We start from the raw sequence: 17,217 nt of genomic DNA on the forward strand, positions 1-17,217 counted from the left end.
TTCCTCTATGAAGAAAGGAGGCTAGCCTTCAAGCACAATACCTTTTATTCTGTAACACCACCCTTTTTTTTGCTGAATTCATAACTGATACTCCTTAAGAACCTTTCTAGTCTACATTACGACTTACAACATAATTGTTTCCTAAATTTTTTAAAAATATTCTCTCCTAAAGCAGAGATTTTCAGAGATGAACAAACTTATCTCAGGCACGTCTTCTCCCTCAGATATACTGCAAATATGCCAAGAACACTTTCACACTACATCAGTGGTTTTGTCTAACCATAAAATTAAATAGCTTCTTGCCCATTCATGTGACAGTAATTGTTTCTCTGCATCATACATACCTTGCAACATCAAATATATCTTAAATAAAATGCTGTGTTTAGCTTTGATCCCCATCCTTCACACTGTTGGCAGTTACCTTTTTAATACATAAACATATATACCACCCATTGCTCAAAAGTCTTCAATGGCTCCATGCTACCTGCCACTGCTCACCTTGTAGGATAAAATCTAAAATTCCTTAGTCTGGCATAAAAACTCTTCATGATCTGGCACCATCTACTACATGTTTGGCTTCATCTACTTACTTAATCTTTACCCCCACAAGTTATGCTCCAGTAGTACTGTACTTCTGGTTCTTTACACACTGTGTTCTCTCGTGCCTCCGCACATTTGCAATGCTATTTCATTGTAGATAATGCCCTTACTCATCTTTTTTCCCAAAAGCTCTGCTTAAGGACACCTTTGTTCATAAAGTCTTCCCTCAATTCCTAGGTAGTCATGTCACTCTATTCTCCATGTTCCTACTGCACTTTATATGTACTTCTACTATAACGATCATATTGTACTGCACTTGTTGCATTTCATTCAACAAATATTTATTAAGTGCGTACAAGATGCCAGGCACTTTTCTAAATGCTGGGAATATAACAATGAATAAAAATAGGTCACTGCCCACATGGAACTGTTGTACAATCTAGACAGGGGAGACAAGAACATCATAAACTCTTAAACAAGGAAGTATACAATATTTATTGCCATGGAAGAAAACAAACTAGGGTAAAAGAGTTAGGGAGTGCCAGGCCCAGAGGGTAGAGAGAGGGAGGAGAGCAAAGTTATTTTATATAGGGAATCAGGGAGGGCCTTTCTAATAAGATATTTGAGCAGATACCGGAAGGAAGCAAATGAGGGAATGAGCCATGCATATATCGGGGGAAAAAGATGGACAGGCAGGAAGAATAAAATATGCACAGACCCTGAGAGAGGACAGTTTGGCACAGTGAAGGAATAGCAAGGAGGCCAGTAGGGCTGTAAAACAATAAGCAAAGTGAGGAGAAGGAGGAAATGGTAAGTGAAGAGAGGGAGGAAATGGTAAGAGATGAGGTAGGGGAGGGGAAGGAGGCAGGTTAAATAGGGTCTTGTAGGCCAAAGGGAAGTCTTAGGCTTTTTAGAGTGAAATGGGAAGCCACTGACGGATTCTAAGCAGAAGAATGGTATGATCTAACTTTTGTTTTAGAAGAATCATTGCAGAAGGGAAAGACTGGAAGCAGGAAACTAGACAGGAGGCTACTGTAATAATCTTGATTAGAGATAACAGACCAGGGGGGCAGTCTTACCATGGAGAGAAGTGGTCAACTGGACATCTATTTTGAAGATAGAGTCAACAGGATTTTTGATATTTTGGATGTGGATGTGAGAGAAAAAAGGGTTAATGATGACTTCCTAGAGTTTCAGCCTGAGCAGCTGGATGAATAGAGATGCCATTTCCAGAGGGAGGCGCCTCGTTGGGGGAGGGACATCAAGAGTTTGTACTGGGCATATTAAGTCTGAGATGCCCATTAGACACCCAAATGCAGACATCAAGAGGGCAAAGAAGTCCTGGCTGGAGACAAAATTTGAGAATCATTTGCAAGTACATAATATTTACAAAACCATAAGAATATACAAGATCACAAGGGGAGCAAATATGGATAGAAAAGAAATTTGAAGACTGAGCCTCAGAGTTCTCTGTCATTTTGAGTTAGTAGAAATGAGAAGAAACCAGCAAAGGAGACAGCTGTACCTCTCTTCTTATAAGAGTCTTATAAGAACTATAAACTTCTTAAGGGAAGGGACCAATTCTCAGCACCATGCTTAGCTTGTAATAGATAATAGAATAGCTACTGAATAAGTATGAGTGTACATGTGTTTATAACTTTAGCATGGGGAAAAAAGAGCTTCTAATATCATATAACAAATTATAAAATTGCATATAAGCTTCTTTTTTCCTGTTGATATAAGTTCATCTATGTCAACTGCTCCAAAGGTTTAAAAAAAAAACAAAAATCTCCTGATACAGTTACCAAAAGCACTATTAGAATCTTTATAGCTTTAATACAGAGATATCATATTGCAAATAAACAAACCAATCCTGAAATTCACACATTCAAATATTTACTGAGTGCCTATTAAGATGCTAGGGATACAACAGTGAGAAAATCAGACAAAACTCTGTGTCCTCATTCAGCTAACACATATGGACAGGTAGACAATAAATAAAATAAATAAGTAAAAAAATATGGTATGTTAGTCATAAGTGTTAAGCAGGAATGGGCACCACATGAACTGGCAGAGAGAGGGAGCACCAATGAAGGCTCCACTGAGAAGGTAACTTCTGCATAAATACCTGAAGGAATAGGGGAGACAGCTAAATATTTTACAGAAAACAGTAGATTTTAGCCATTGTCAAAAAGTAAACAGTTTAAACCAAGAAGGTAAACACCACTGGGAATCAAAACTGAGAAGATAACTTAGATTAACAGAAATGAAAATATGGCCAACTGTCTGCGTACAAGATCAATGATTCCATGCAAAGGTCAACAGTAAATCCAGATCCTACCATATAAATTTTACCTAGGGCTAGAATTCCAAATATCAGGCTACTGGATGGACATTCTGGTGTATATGCTTCTGGACATGTGAGTACGTACATAGGTGTGAATTTGTACATATGGGGGGGATTGTGTGTGTGCATTTATATCTGTACGTTTGTATGTATCTTTCCGTGTGTCCTACAGGATGACACTACTGGGATAAGTAAGAAAAGAAGATAAATATTTATGAAGTAGCTGGATGCTCAAAGACAGTGCTAAATATTTTCTCAAGTGTCTCAGTTGATCTGTACAACAAACCTCGTGAGGTAAGCATTACTATTCCCTTTTATAGTTAAAAAAAAAAAAAAAATTCACAGTTAACATAGCTGGTAAGGTGACTTGACAGAAATCAAACTCCAAAGCTTAGTCTTTCCATTCCACCCTTAATGTCTTTCTGAATCCAGCAGTGCGGAGGGGAATAGAGAGCTACCCCTTTCTGAAATTATCCTAAAAGATGCTGTAGGCCCATGTCTATTTCAAAGGATACCTTAAGTTCAGGGATAAGAGCCAGCACAGATCCCAGTGGGATTAACTCCCAAGAGAAATTGCAAAGGGCCAGGTGGTGATCTGGTGATGATCATAAGATGATCTGAGACGATCCTAAGATAAAGATAATTTGGGGTGGGAGGAAAGCTAAATCATAATAGTAGCTACCATTTAGTGAATAAATTCATATATATATATTATACATAGTAGATTTTTTTAGGAACTTCATATACATTACTTTACTTAACCTTCAAAATAACTCCTCTAAGTGATTTTTTTTTCCCCAAACATAGAAACTGGGAATGGAGAGATAACATTCCAAGAGTAAGGCACAATGTGAACAAGTGCTGGAAGTGGGAACAAGAAGAGCACCTTCAAGGAGGCAGTGAATAGTACAACTTGGCTGAAGCATAAAGGGAAAGGGGACCAGGAGGAGATAAACCTGTAAATGAAGGCAGGAATCACACAGAGAACCTGAAATGCCAAGCTCAGGAGTTTTAGCTTTATTCAGTAAGTAACAAGGGTCACTCCAAGTTTGTGGTCAGAGCGACGCTTCAGGAAAATTACTCTGACAGTTACAGGGCCTCAATGAAGGTAATGAAAGGGCGATGGGAGGGAAAAAAATGAAAGACATACTACAGAGACAGACTTCACAGAACTTGGCCCAAGTGACTCAGGATATGATGTTCTAATAACAGGAATATCAACCTAAACAGAGGATTAGAACTTTAGATGGGGAAAAACATAAAAACATGCAAACTATCATTTACGTTCACAACAAAAAAATGGAGTGAAGAAGAATGAATCAAATGTACATTTAAAAATATAATACAATCTTGGTGTTGACAAGTTTAGAGTAAAATTAAAATGCTGTTATGCCATCTAATTATACATAAGACAATTCTATATAATGTTAATATATCATAAGGGCTTTCAAATTTTCTTATCAAGTTTAGTTACAATTTTTGCAATAAGATAAAGGGGCACATAATTCTGAAACATATACAGTATTGATATAGTATAGCAAGTTAACTGAATGCATTTTGGAGACAGAGATCTGAGTTTCAACACGAGCTTTGTACTTGACGATCTGTATGTCCTCAATCTCAACCTCCTGTATAAAAAGAGGTAACTATAATACTTCTGGATTATTGTGAGCATTAACTTAGGGTCAGCACTTAGCACAATGCCTAGAACAGAGTAAGCACTCAGTAAATGATAACTAGTAGTGCCCTTCCTTGGTTAGAGATTTCCTAAAAATTAGCATCTGCACACAATTCTCTTCAAGCCATTAGGTCCTGACCAAAGATAATCGGTAATTTAACAACTGGATACACCAGAGGAGCCCATTTATTTTTCGAAAATGAGACTTTTATTACAAAAGTCATACATTTCTATTATAGGAAATATAAAGAAAAACATCTGGCCTTTCTATACCTCAGGCTCTACATCTCTAAAGTGAGGGGTTTGAACTATATTAGGGGACATAAATTGGGGTCAGCTAGCCAGAGCCATAAATCTCTGGTCAGCTAGCCAGAGATTTATTTTGTTTGGACTGCATAGTAATTTTTTTTTTTTTTTGGTGAGGAAGATTGGCCCTGAGCTAACATCTGTTGCCAGTCTTCCTCTTTTTGTTTGAGGAAGATTGTCACTGAGCTAACATCTATGACAATCTTCCTTAATTTTGTATGTGGGATGCCACCACAGCATGGCTTGATGAGCAGTGTATAGGTCCACACCCGGGATCCAAACCCGAGAACCCCAGGCTGCTGAAGTGGAGTGTGTGAACTTAACCACTATGCCACCAGGCCAGTCCTTGGCCTGCACAGTATTAAAAAGAAAATGTAGCCAACATCTAGATACTGGGAGAGTTAATAATAAATAAATCTATATTTCTCATTTCTCTTTAATAATCAAAGACCTGGAAACATGGTTCTGAGTAGAAACTGTAGACAGGCACTCCCTTAATAAATCCTAACAATCCCCACCTGGCTCCACTTCATTATGCCTGGTCTCTGTGGACTGGAGTTTGCAACCCCTTAACTAGTTAATCTTCTAGGTTCCCTATAGCTCTAAAATTCTGAGAGACAACACTTGAAATGGTAACACTGATTTCAAATGTTTTTAGACATTGCTACCTATCGCCAGTTTAATCTGATGAACACTACAAGAACTAGATATACATGTATATTAAATAAATTACTCATCAAGAAAACTATGAGAGTATAGTTTGAGTATTACTACTGCTTATGTGACAGCCCACACTTGACTGAGTACAATGTGCCAGGCAGTATACCAAGGCATCCAGTCTTCTCACAACCACTTCGTAAAATAGAAAAATTACTATTCCCAATTTACAGACGAGGAAGCTGAGGCTCAGCGAGGTTAGGTAATTACTAGAAAAGTAGTAGAAAACCATGCTTTTGACATGCTACATTACCATTCAACAGATTTCTATATACCTAATAGAATATCTTACATAAGAGCTCTCTCTTGTTCATTTATCTTTACAGTTCTCAGTGGAGAAAGGAAAAAAAAACTGCCATAATCACTCATGACTGTCTGAAGAGTCTCATATTGACCCTCTTCAGAGTATGTCGGATTGCCCCAGGTGCACGGTAGCAAAAGCAGGGGTTGGGGGTTAGGAACTACTGAACAGAAAAAAGTTAGGTAACTGTTATTTCGTTATTCCCCTCCTTAGTTGTCACCTTGAAAGCACCACTGGAAAGTTATACATTTGTGATATTATTCAGGCAGAGAAAGAGAAATGGTACCAATAGGTATATGGTGACTGCTGGAATATTTACTAGTAAGTAGAGTTTTCCAATGCATAAATTAACATGATCAGATAACTCGATTGTCAGCAATTTTTCTCACTCACAGTAAATAATAAATTATCTTTAAAAAATATAATCTGAGATTCTATAATCCCACTCCACTGGTAATCTTAAAAAATCAACATATTGCATAATTTCTACCATAAATCTGGTTCTGCCTAAGAACAGGTACTTCGATTTTAACCTAGGACCTGGAGGTTAAAGAAATGGGGAATAATAAAGTTTCACTAACACTGCACTCCTACTCCATCATGGAAATAAGGTACTGTGCAATTATTAAGGTGCCTAAAAGCAAGATAATACCACTGAGCAAGCACTTGAGTGGGCAAAGGACTCCAGGAATCCAGTACAGTTTAGGTGGTTAGCCTAGACTCAGTGAGCAAAGAACTGTTTTGTGGCTATAAAACCTGAAAAATATATAAGTGCAATTATTGACAAGGAATAAGTCAAGGTTAAAGCATAAATTCCAAGGCAATTCCTTAAAAATGTCCTACTAGGTAAGATGCAATTCCTCAGTGGGAAAGTCCACAGAACATCATTAAAGGCCAGTTGTTTTACACAAGTTATGCACATAACAATTGTCAGTTATCTATATTGCTATCATATTAATCACCTCTGACTGGAGCTGAGTCTAGAACAAGAAGTTAGGAAACTACTGTACATGAAAAGGCAAGTTTCGCAAGGTACTGCCAGGAAGCGTCCATGGGTTATAGAGATACGTCACCAAATTGCAGGCAGGATCTTCCTGTGGTTTGCCTTGCCCACTTCCGGTTTCAGTTTTGAACGTGCGCTGATCCAAGCTCCCTACAGCCCCCTTCTCAAGTAGCAAACTAAACTCGAAAGCACATATGGTAGGAATCTCTCCTAGGATAGGCCAATGGTTCCTACAGCTACATGAAGCTTAGCAAGGCTCCTAAGCTGACCAAGAGAGCCTGGTATGGCAGGCAAATGAAAGGCCCAAAGCCAGGTGGTGGCAGAACTAAGGGCTACGTGAAGAGGCCATATATAGGATATGGCTGCTGTTTCTACTAATGGCATCCAGGGATACAAAATGAGACTCAGATGATCTAGCAATTTTCAAGAAAAACGTGGCACCTAGATATAAAGAAGTTGCATCCACACATGTGCATGTACAGGTGTACGCATGTGTGTGTTCTAGAAGAACCATTCACAAACACAAACTCATATGAGCATAGTCAGGCAGACAGAAGAGTAACATTTTTTTGTAATCCCCAAAAAAGTACTCAAGATAAATTTTTATAGCATTCCAAGATTCTTATTTTATTGAATATCCATTACATTAGACCATAACGAATTTAGGGATAATTATCAACTTATTGACAACAGAAATGTACTCATCAGTTCCTTGCAATATACCATCCGACAGGCAACGTGGTAGAGAAAAGGACATGGGCTTTGGTAACTTAAAGACCTCCTAAAAACCTGGGTCTGTCCCTTTAAACTCTGAGTAAATAACCTTTCTACCTTTTCTTCACTAAAATAGGAATAACAATCTTCTTCATGAAATTAGATTAAATGAAAGAATTTGCGAAGTATCCTAAATAGTACCTGGAAAAGAGTAAATAATAAATGTTAGTTCACTTCCCCCATCCACTAAGAAAATTTTATATAAAATAAAATTGTCCAAATTCCAAAACTAAGAAGTTCTGCACCACTCACACAAATGCTATAATATTTTAAATGAACAAAATTATTCTTTTTACTACATTCCTCTGAAACAAAACAATGAATTTTTTAATCGATTTTTTAAACATAAACAATTGTTGAAAACAGGTGACGTATATGGGAATTCACTATATTATTCTTACAAACTTTTCTTTTTTTGAATGAAATTATATCAAAATGAAAAGTTACCAAAACACTTGACAGAAAAGTTGACTTTATTTCTACGTGCACTCAAAATGTTACCAAGCCTAACACTTGGTTACTCTTACTTTTGCAGATAGGATAGTCTTCAACAATAGAGCAAGAGAGGCTCTCACAGCTTAAGACTAATACTGTACCAAATTCACTTATACCAATAGTCATTTTTGGTAACACAGCTAATACACAAATACACTCTGTAGAAAACGAAACCATTATAGGCAAGGCTAATTCCCTTTGTCCACCACTGAGGTAACCAATGTTGTACATCTTTTCAAACCTCTTTCTGTGCATTTTCCCACATATGTGTAGAAAAGATAAAACACATATGATATTACACATATCACTCTAACAACTTGCTATTTTTTACTCAACAATACCTCCTGAAGTTCTTTCCTTTCATACTATAGATATACCTCATTCTTTTTAGCTGCTATAGAATATGTATATGAACATAGTATCTAGCCATTTTCCTACTGATGGACACTTAGGTTGTCTCTAATTGTTTGTTTTACCAACAAGGCAACACTAAACATCTTTGTATATGCTGCTTCTGCAAACGTACAAGTGTTTCTGTAGGGTAGATATGTAGAAGTAGAAATGCCATTTTAAATGCCATTTTAAAAGTAAAAATTTAAATTTTTAACAGATATTGCCAAAATGCTCTCCAATACTGCTTTACCAATTTAAACTTACCCGTTTCCCTAAACCCTCACCAAATACTGAAATTAACAAGTCTTTCTTTTTTCACAAACTGATGACTTTTTAAAATTTGTACTTCCCTGATTAATTTTTGTTAAACATTACCAGTATTTTCTTATGTTTACTGGCCTTTTGTATCTCCTTTGCTGTGAAATGCCTATTCATATCCTTTATTTTTCTAATGGCCTTTTCCTTTTTTAAATTTGTGTCAACTTTTCATATATTCTGGACTCTAAGAAACAGAGAAGTAGTATAGCATAGTAGGTTAAGAGTAACAAGATGGACTCGAGAGCCAGTCTGCCCAGTTTGGATGCCAGCTCCACCACTCACTAGCTGCCTGATTTTGGGCAAGTTACTTAGTTTAGCTATTCCCCAGTTACCTCACCTGTAAAATGTGGATAAAAACTGTACTTATAGAGTCACTGTGAGGATTAAATTAGTTAATGTGCTTAAAGTGCTTTAAACCAGTGCCTGGCACACAACAAGTGTTATATAAGTATTTTCTTTTTGTTTGTAGGATTTGTTGCAAATATCTTCTCTCAATCTATTGTTTGTCTTTTAACTCCTAAGTCTTTACTTACTTTTTCTCCAACAGTTCTTTTTCCATCTCTATTCTTATATCATAAATTATGTAAGTAGATGAAACCAACAACTGATTGCCCCCACTGGATCTCACAATAGGCATTAGCCAAAGAATCTAAATTTTTAAAAATCTTTCCACTAAAAAAAATAGCCAACTTTCTTACTGCATAAAGCATAAATCAGAAAGAAGACTGATAATCCAGTAAAAGAAAGGACAAAATAAACAGACAAGTTGAAAAAAAAATGGAAATAAAAACGGCTCTTAAAAATATGATGAGATCCTCAACCTCATTTAGAAGAAGTGCAAACTAAAACTACAAATTAGACGTTCCTTTTCATCTTACAGACCAGTAAAGATCAAGAAGTTTTAAAATACACACTGTGTGGGTGTAAAGAAATAGGCATTCATACACTGCTGGCAGGAGCAAAAATTGCTGTAGTTTCTATGAAAAGCAATTTGGCATTGTCTTTCCAAAATAAAAATGCACACACCATTCAGTTCATCAATTTAACATCTAGGAATTTATCCCACAAACAGACACACGCACTTAAAAATGATATACCTACAAAGTTATTCACTGCAGTTATGTTTGTAACAGCAAAGACTGGAAACAACCTAAATGACCACCAATAGGGGACTAGTTAAACTGTGATATATCCAGATAATGATATATGCAGCTGTTAAAAAAATGAGGCAACTCCCTTTATATATGGATATGAAAAATCTTCAAGCTATTATTGTGTTAAGTGTAAAAAAACAAGATCCAAACAGTATGTATATTTTGCTATGATCTGTATGTCAGTGAGAGAGATATTAATACTTATATATTTAAGTTTGTAAATGCTTAAATTGTTTCTGTAAGGATACGCAAGAAACTGGTAATGCTTGCTTCCGGAGAGAGAATAGCTAGGGAACTATTAGAAGTAAGAAAACTTATTTTTCAACATATACCCTTTGTACCTTTTGAATTTTGTACTAGGTATTCGTATTATCTAATCAAATAAATAAATCTTTTTTAAAAAAATAATCAACCAAATTAAAACCACCCTGTGATCATGCCAAACTTTCTACTGGTATCCTTTAAATGTTCATGTACAGCAGGTTGCTACCATTCAGGTAGTTTGTGGCTAGTCTGCTCAACTGGCAAAAGCAGAGGTTCACCATCCTAGCTGCCCATCATCACTGCAGGCAGCTAGGATGTGGAACATTTTAAACCTACAGATGTCCAGGCACCACCCCAGAATTCTGATTCAGCAGGTCTGGAGTAGTGCCTGGGCATCAGAATTTTTTTAAGTTCACAGATGATGCTGATGGGCAGTCAGGACTGAAAACTGCTGAGTTAGAACATGACACAAATAGGTAAACATCCGGGCTCAATCTCCACCTACGTCATCACCATAGTTTGATCACTAATCCTAACCACTTCACAAAGGTCTCAAGAAGGGACAGAGGAAGAGTGTGTAGATGGCACAGTGAAAATCTATTACTATTTCTGGATACATCACTAGATAGGCAGTGTAATCTTCATATGGTAAATGCAGTACATTTGCAACATTGATACTAATGAATTCATCCTATGTATCATTTTAGAAAGAAATTTGATAGTAGCGGACTAGTGCCCAATAGGACGTGAACTATGTGACACTTGGAGTCTCTGAGTGTCAACTTCTTCATTTGTAAAATGAGGGGACAGAACAAGATATGTTTGTTCTCTACCTTCCAGCTCTAAACTTCTAAAATACTCTAAGAATACAAGTGTCTAAAAGCAACTATTACTTCGTATTGTAGAATTTAGAATAAACTAGTAAGGACCTTTTTCATCCCATTCACAGCTTAGGCCTAACTCACAGTCCAGTGGGCTATGCCCTAACAGACACTCAAATATGTATTAGGTACTGCTGAATAAATTAATGATCACAGAAAAAAATTGGGGGGGGGATTCAAATAATCTTATCTAATAAATCTTAGATAAATATTTTTAAAATAGTACATCTAATGCAAAATAGGTATACTAAATATATTTAAGCATTAAAATAAATGCATCTGATGTACTGTCTTAAAGCAAATGGTTCAAGTTAAAAAGCAATAATCAAAGGCCTAGAAGGGATGTTAAAGACCACATCCAAACCTCTCACTCTACAAGTAATAGGGGCTCAGAAAAGTTAAAGAATTTGCCCAAAGCCTTTCTGTCATTAATGATATTCTTACAACCAAGCTCACGGTAATAAATTTGTCAATTACAGTTCACTGATGTTTGCTTGTGCGTTGGTATAACCATATAAGGTATATTATTTTTAGCTAGGGATTTTTGATGACTAAAATGACATACAAAACTAAAGATATATCATAGAAATTTCTTAGCATACATAAAAAGTTTCTTAATTTACATTAATCGATGACTATACAACAAAACTGTTAGCAGCTCTCAAAAGAGCAAAGAACTTCATTAGTAGATAAAATACGCAATCTGATATTATTGTTAAATAATTTTATAAAGCACGTTAACAAGGAAATAGGATTAGCATCTACGATGAAAGGATAAAATGATAGTTTTATTTCAGCTACATTAGTTCCACAGTCTCTTAAAGTCTATTCACAGTTCTAAGTTAAAAAAAAAAAACAAAACCAACTCTATGAACTCATTGAAGTTCACCTCCTGTCTTCCTCAGAGCAAATGATTAGCAAACTGCTCTGTGAACTTTTACAAAGAACCCTTTTCTCTCATTTCTACCATCTGAAAGATGGATTCTTCCTCTATCCTAAATAACTCGTCATCTCTTTTCAAATTTCTGACAATAATGAATTCTTGGCATGAACAAACCCTTTATTAATCGTTCCCTCTTTCTAATAATTTATTAAATAACTCATTTCAAATATCTGATAATAATGAATTCTTAGCATGAATAAACTCTTTTTAATCTCTCCCTCTCAATTCTACTGCGTGGTCAATAAAATGTTTTGATTTATACTTTATTACCAAAAAATTCAAACCCGCCATGACAAATAAAAACATTTAATGTGTAAGGTGTGATTATGAGATTTTTCTTTCCCAGGCTCAGGACTAGTAACAATATTCATGGAATACAGTCAGGTAACAATAGTCAAATCCCCTAATAATACGCAATCAGAGCATTTAGAAAAATTTAATCCTTTTCCTAATGAGGCAAATTTGGCATCGGTTCAAACCTAAGCAGTTGGCACTGTGATTTTGAAAGAGATGAACTTCCTGTCACAGACTCATGTAGTTTTCTTTTAATAATACTATCATCTTCTCAGTTGTTCAGCTGTAAAATTTCCAAACACTTTCATATCAGTATCGCAAATCCTCCTCATCATAACATAATGAGAGGTAGGGCATTTTCTAAAGACCTATTCTGTTCTAGGCACCGTGCTGACAAAGGAACAGTTAAAAGAAATGAACAAGAATGAATTTTACCTCGGAAGAGCTCACAGTCAAATGGGGAAAACAAATAAATGATTTCTGTGAAATGTGCTATACTAAGGAAATGGACAAGGAATTGTGATTCCCCAGCAGTAGGAAAGCCTAACACCTTATCTCCAGGGATGGGGGTGGCGGTGCCTCAAAGACAACTGTGGTCAGGACATCACATGGAGCAGGCTTTTGAAGGATGAGTAGGAGTTCCCTGATATGGAGTGGAGAAAAGGAGAAAGACACTCTTAGGCAGAGGGAACAATATGTACAAAATGGCTAGTGATGAAGCATTATTCCCATTTTAAAGATGAGGAAGATAAACTTAAACGTTAAGTGAGGAGTCACATGAATAATTAACAATATACAAAACAGAACACAGGTCTTCTGATTTTAATCAGCTTTGTACACCAGGAAATGCCAGTACATGCTGGACAAGAACTTCAGATAAAGATTAGGTTTTATCTCCCGCTCTACTCCTTCCTAAGAGATGGTCCGTGTATGGCCCAGCTCCTGGGTGGAGGGGGAGAAATGATCAGAGAAGCGGATTTATTTAATACTCAAATCAATCCTGTGAAATAGGTGTTTTTACTATCCCCGTTTTACACATGAGAATACAGAGGCACATTTTGATGAACAAAATTAAGTGAAGATTCAAACCCAGGGGACTAACCTCACCAAGCCTCTAAACTCACGTCTTAACCATACCCCACAGATTTTTTGCTAAATAGCCCTAGGTCAGCCTTCTTCTGAAGATATCAGGGAGACCAAGCGAGTTCTGGGACACATCGTGGTCCCACAGATCTCGCACTGTACCACACATCTCAATATTCACACAAACGCTTAGATGTGGCTCCCTTATCAACCTGGTCTCCCTTGAGTAGGTAAACCAAGGCATAAGGTGGCATGGGCTCTTTCAGCAACATTTTTACAATCTGACTTAAGTGGATGAGAGCAAACTTGTAACAAAAAGCAGTAACCACAAAGGAGGACATCACAAAATAACAGCATGAAGCCTGAAAATATAAAGGAGAAGGCCCTAATCCTCCTCTTTCACTTGGGAGTGGAGGTTTTTTCTAGCGGGTGGGGCCAATGCAAAAGTGCTTCAGGTGCGCCAGCATACCTGCTCCTCACTGCAAAAGATGGAGCCTGGGGTACACCCTTAATTGCCTTTATCAAGGGTTCATATGACAACTCTAGGCCATCCAACAACCAAACCTGCCTCTTGAATATTAAGGAAGCAGACCATTTGGAACTGCCATGGTTTCCTAGGGCACTAAAATGACCTCTGGGAACTGGGGATCAGCACAGAAGACAAAATATTGTCAGCAACACTGGATTTGCTAATCTCAATTGATTGCGTGAAACTGACCACAAAATGGTTTTTCAATCTGTCACTCTGGTATCTCACCTTGTGAAGTATACAGGAAATTTAATAAATAATGGAATGAAACTCCTAAAGAAGTCTGTGGACTACTATCTCTAGAACTTTGAAGATATTTTATAAATCAATCCATCCCTTGTTTTTTGCTGGTATGGTCTGGAGTTGAAGGGTCCTGCCCAAGTTCAGGAAAAAGGACATTTCCCTTCAGGCTCACTTTCAGCCCTATGGATCTCTAATTCTCCAGATTAGAGGCTCTCAACCAGCAGCCTGGAATCTGCCAGCACATCTCCAGGCTAGTGAGCACTATCAAGCTTTCCTCCAAGGTCTCCCAGTATGATGAAAAGGAAAGCTGACATGGTTACCCACACCCCCAAGCTGCTTAATACTGTCATTGTCAGAACCACCACCATCCCATTTCTGTGACTTGAGCACCTGCTATTGACTCTTCCAGCCCCCCAGCCCCCACCCTGCAAAACCCACATGTCAGTTTCAGGGAAACAGAAAACAGCATCTCTTCACAGGGTTCTGAGGCTCAACCAACTCTGGATTACTCTAGCTAAAAGGAGGGCAAAGAAACCGAGCGGGAGATGGGGAGAAGCTTCGTATATAAGTATCCTAACACGTTTTTTCTATGAAGCAGACACTCCATGACCTGAGCTCTAAGCCGAGCAATTCAGAAAGCAAGAAACTGACTGAGATAACAGATGTAATACTTCCACTATGGTTAAAGCGGTAATATCATTCCCAGCAACTGGATGATCAATCTCCAAATCTGGGTGGTGGGGTTGCTCTAAGCCACAGAAACAAAGTTGTTTTTTTCTATTTGTAGGCCCAAGTTTCACTCACAGTGATATCTCTTACTGTGATACCTTTGCCACGGAGCAGGTGAAAGTGCAGGGCAGGTACGTCCTTCTGGAAACAGCCCAACCCTAACTCTCAATTCCAAGACACATGTACATGTAGTTCCACGGTATAACCTGCAGCTTTGTAAATCAGTGAGGATCCAATGGACAATGCCTACCATCAAGTGACACCAAAATGTAAAATGGTAAAAATTTGGAAAATTAGATTAAGGGGGTAACTCTGGCCCATTTATAGTTTTCCCAAATATTAAATGAGACATGTGCAAATATTAAGTATAAGACTAAATCAGAATTCTGTAAAGGTTTTATAGCCTAGAAGGTAACTTCAATGTTGCGAACTTAGATACAGACAAGATCTACTTTTCTGGTGTCTTTTCCCAGGTTTTAAGAACTGTACTCTCTTAAGAGCCCCAAGACTACTTCTGGGAATAAAAAAGTGAGAAAATTTAACACATCTGCTTCTGAGGTTTAATGAAATCCCAAATACTTGAAAGGGGGGGCAACTTGAAAAGAGGACAGTGAAAGAATCCCAGCTCAATTAATATCACTATTCAGGAAGAGGAAAATTTTACATCCTGTGCAAGAAAAAGCATGGTTAGCCATTTTAACGCAATTCGATTTTCTTCATACGAAGTAAAAAGTACTTCTCATCACAAAGGGTTATTTACATGAAAATGAAGCAGGTTTCCAATCTGAAGATACCGAATAAAGAAAATAAAGCTAAATTTCGACAAAAGTAAAAGTAAGTTCTATTGATATATCTTACAAATAGCAAAAAAAAAAAAGAAAAGAAAAAGAAAAAGCGTTTCCTCTGACTAAACCACTGTGAAAAAATTGGCAATCTGACGCCAAAGGGTCGTTTTCTTAAAATAAACGTCCAAATGACTGGACTTAAATGGTCCATCTATAGTAATGCTCAGAGCCTGAGTAAAAAGCTTGTATTAAGTCAACTAGCATGGCTCGCTCACCAAAGTAACAATTAAATGCATGAGAAGAAAAGGAATTAAGTGGGTTAAGTGCGGGCTGTCTGACTGTGTTTTGAGACCTGCTCACAGGAAGCCACTACATCCTGCCTGAAGTCCTGTCAGTCACGCTGTCTCTCGATTCAAGTCCCCGCCGCAGCGAGGTGGGGCGAGGACAGGTGTCCGGCCCGACCCCTCCCGGCGCGCTCGCTCGCCAACACCCCGTGCGGCGGCCACTCGCGTCCCAGGGCGGCCTGTGACCTCCGGCTCAGGGCGCCTTTTTCAACCTCGCGCCGGCTGCGGCCCAGGAGACAGCAGCCCCCTCCTCTCGGGCCAGCCCCGCTTCCCCGCCCTCCGCCTGCTCCTCCGGACGCGCCTCCCCGTAATTACCGCTCGCCTCCCACCTCGGGGCCGCTCCCCGCGCCCGCGGCCGCCCGGAGGCCTGCGTCTGAGCGCGGCCGGAAGCTCCTCACGCCCCCGGCCCGCGCCCCCGGCCGCGCCCCAAAGCCGAGCCCCTCACGCCGGCGCGGTCCCGCGCGCGTTCCCCGCTCTCACTCCCTCCGGACACGGCGGCCCCAGCCCACGCCGCCCCGTCGAGGCGACGCCTCCCCCAACACACCCCCTCCCAGCCTCGCCCGGCCCGGCCCCCGCCCAGGCCCCTCTCGGCCCCGCGATCCCAGCGCGGCTCCGCGCCGCCGCCCCCGCGCGCCCGCCGCCCCCTCAGCCCCGCCGCCGCCGCCGCCGCCGGTGGGTCCCCTCAGCCCGGCCCCCGCTTACATATCTTGCCCCGCAGGCTCTGTAGCACTCGGACCTCGCGACTGTCCTCGGCCCCGGCTTCGCCCGTCGGAGTCCCCGCCGGCGCCTCGGAAGAAGCCGCCGCAGCAGCAGGCGCCGCCGCCGCCATGGTGCCGCCCGGCCCGTGCCGCAGCCCCCCCGCCTGCGTAGCCGGCCGAGGCGGGGCCCAGCGGCGGCCGAGGTTGGGCGAGCCGCGCCTGGCCCCGCCCCCGCCTCGGCCTGGCTCGCCCCGCCCCGCCCCGCCCCGCCCAGCCCCGCCCGGGCCCCGCGGCCGCCGCCCCCCGCTCCCCGCCCCCGAACCCTGGCGGCCGGGGCGCGAACCGACCGCCGGCTCTCCTCGTCTTTGCCCCGTAAACGCCTGGGCGCTGGCCAAGTG

General features: G+C 39.8%; 1 protein-coding gene across 3 annotated transcripts in view; it reads right to left on the reverse strand.

The window, feature by feature from the left end:
• RASA2 (RAS p21 protein activator 2) overlaps positions 1-16,969 on the reverse strand; it is a 112,801-nt gene extending 95,832 nt beyond the window's left edge. For all 3 annotated transcript variants that reach the window (XM_087430461.1, XM_087430462.1, XM_087430460.1), the window contains exon 1: positions 16,824-16,969. In XM_087430461.1, coding sequence (XP_087286587.1) covers positions 16,824-16,950 — 127 coding nt within the window. In that variant the 5' untranslated portion in view covers positions 16,951-16,969. The remainder of the gene's footprint in view (positions 1-16,823) is intronic.
• Between the last annotated feature and the right edge of the window lie 248 nt (positions 16,970-17,217).

Source organism: Ceratotherium simum, chromosome 5 (genome assembly GCF_057802395.1).
Source record: "Ceratotherium simum simum isolate JZ-2026a chromosome 5, ASM5780239v1, whole genome shotgun sequence".
NCBI classification, from domain to species: Eukaryota; Metazoa; Chordata; class Mammalia; order Perissodactyla; family Rhinocerotidae; genus Ceratotherium; species Ceratotherium simum.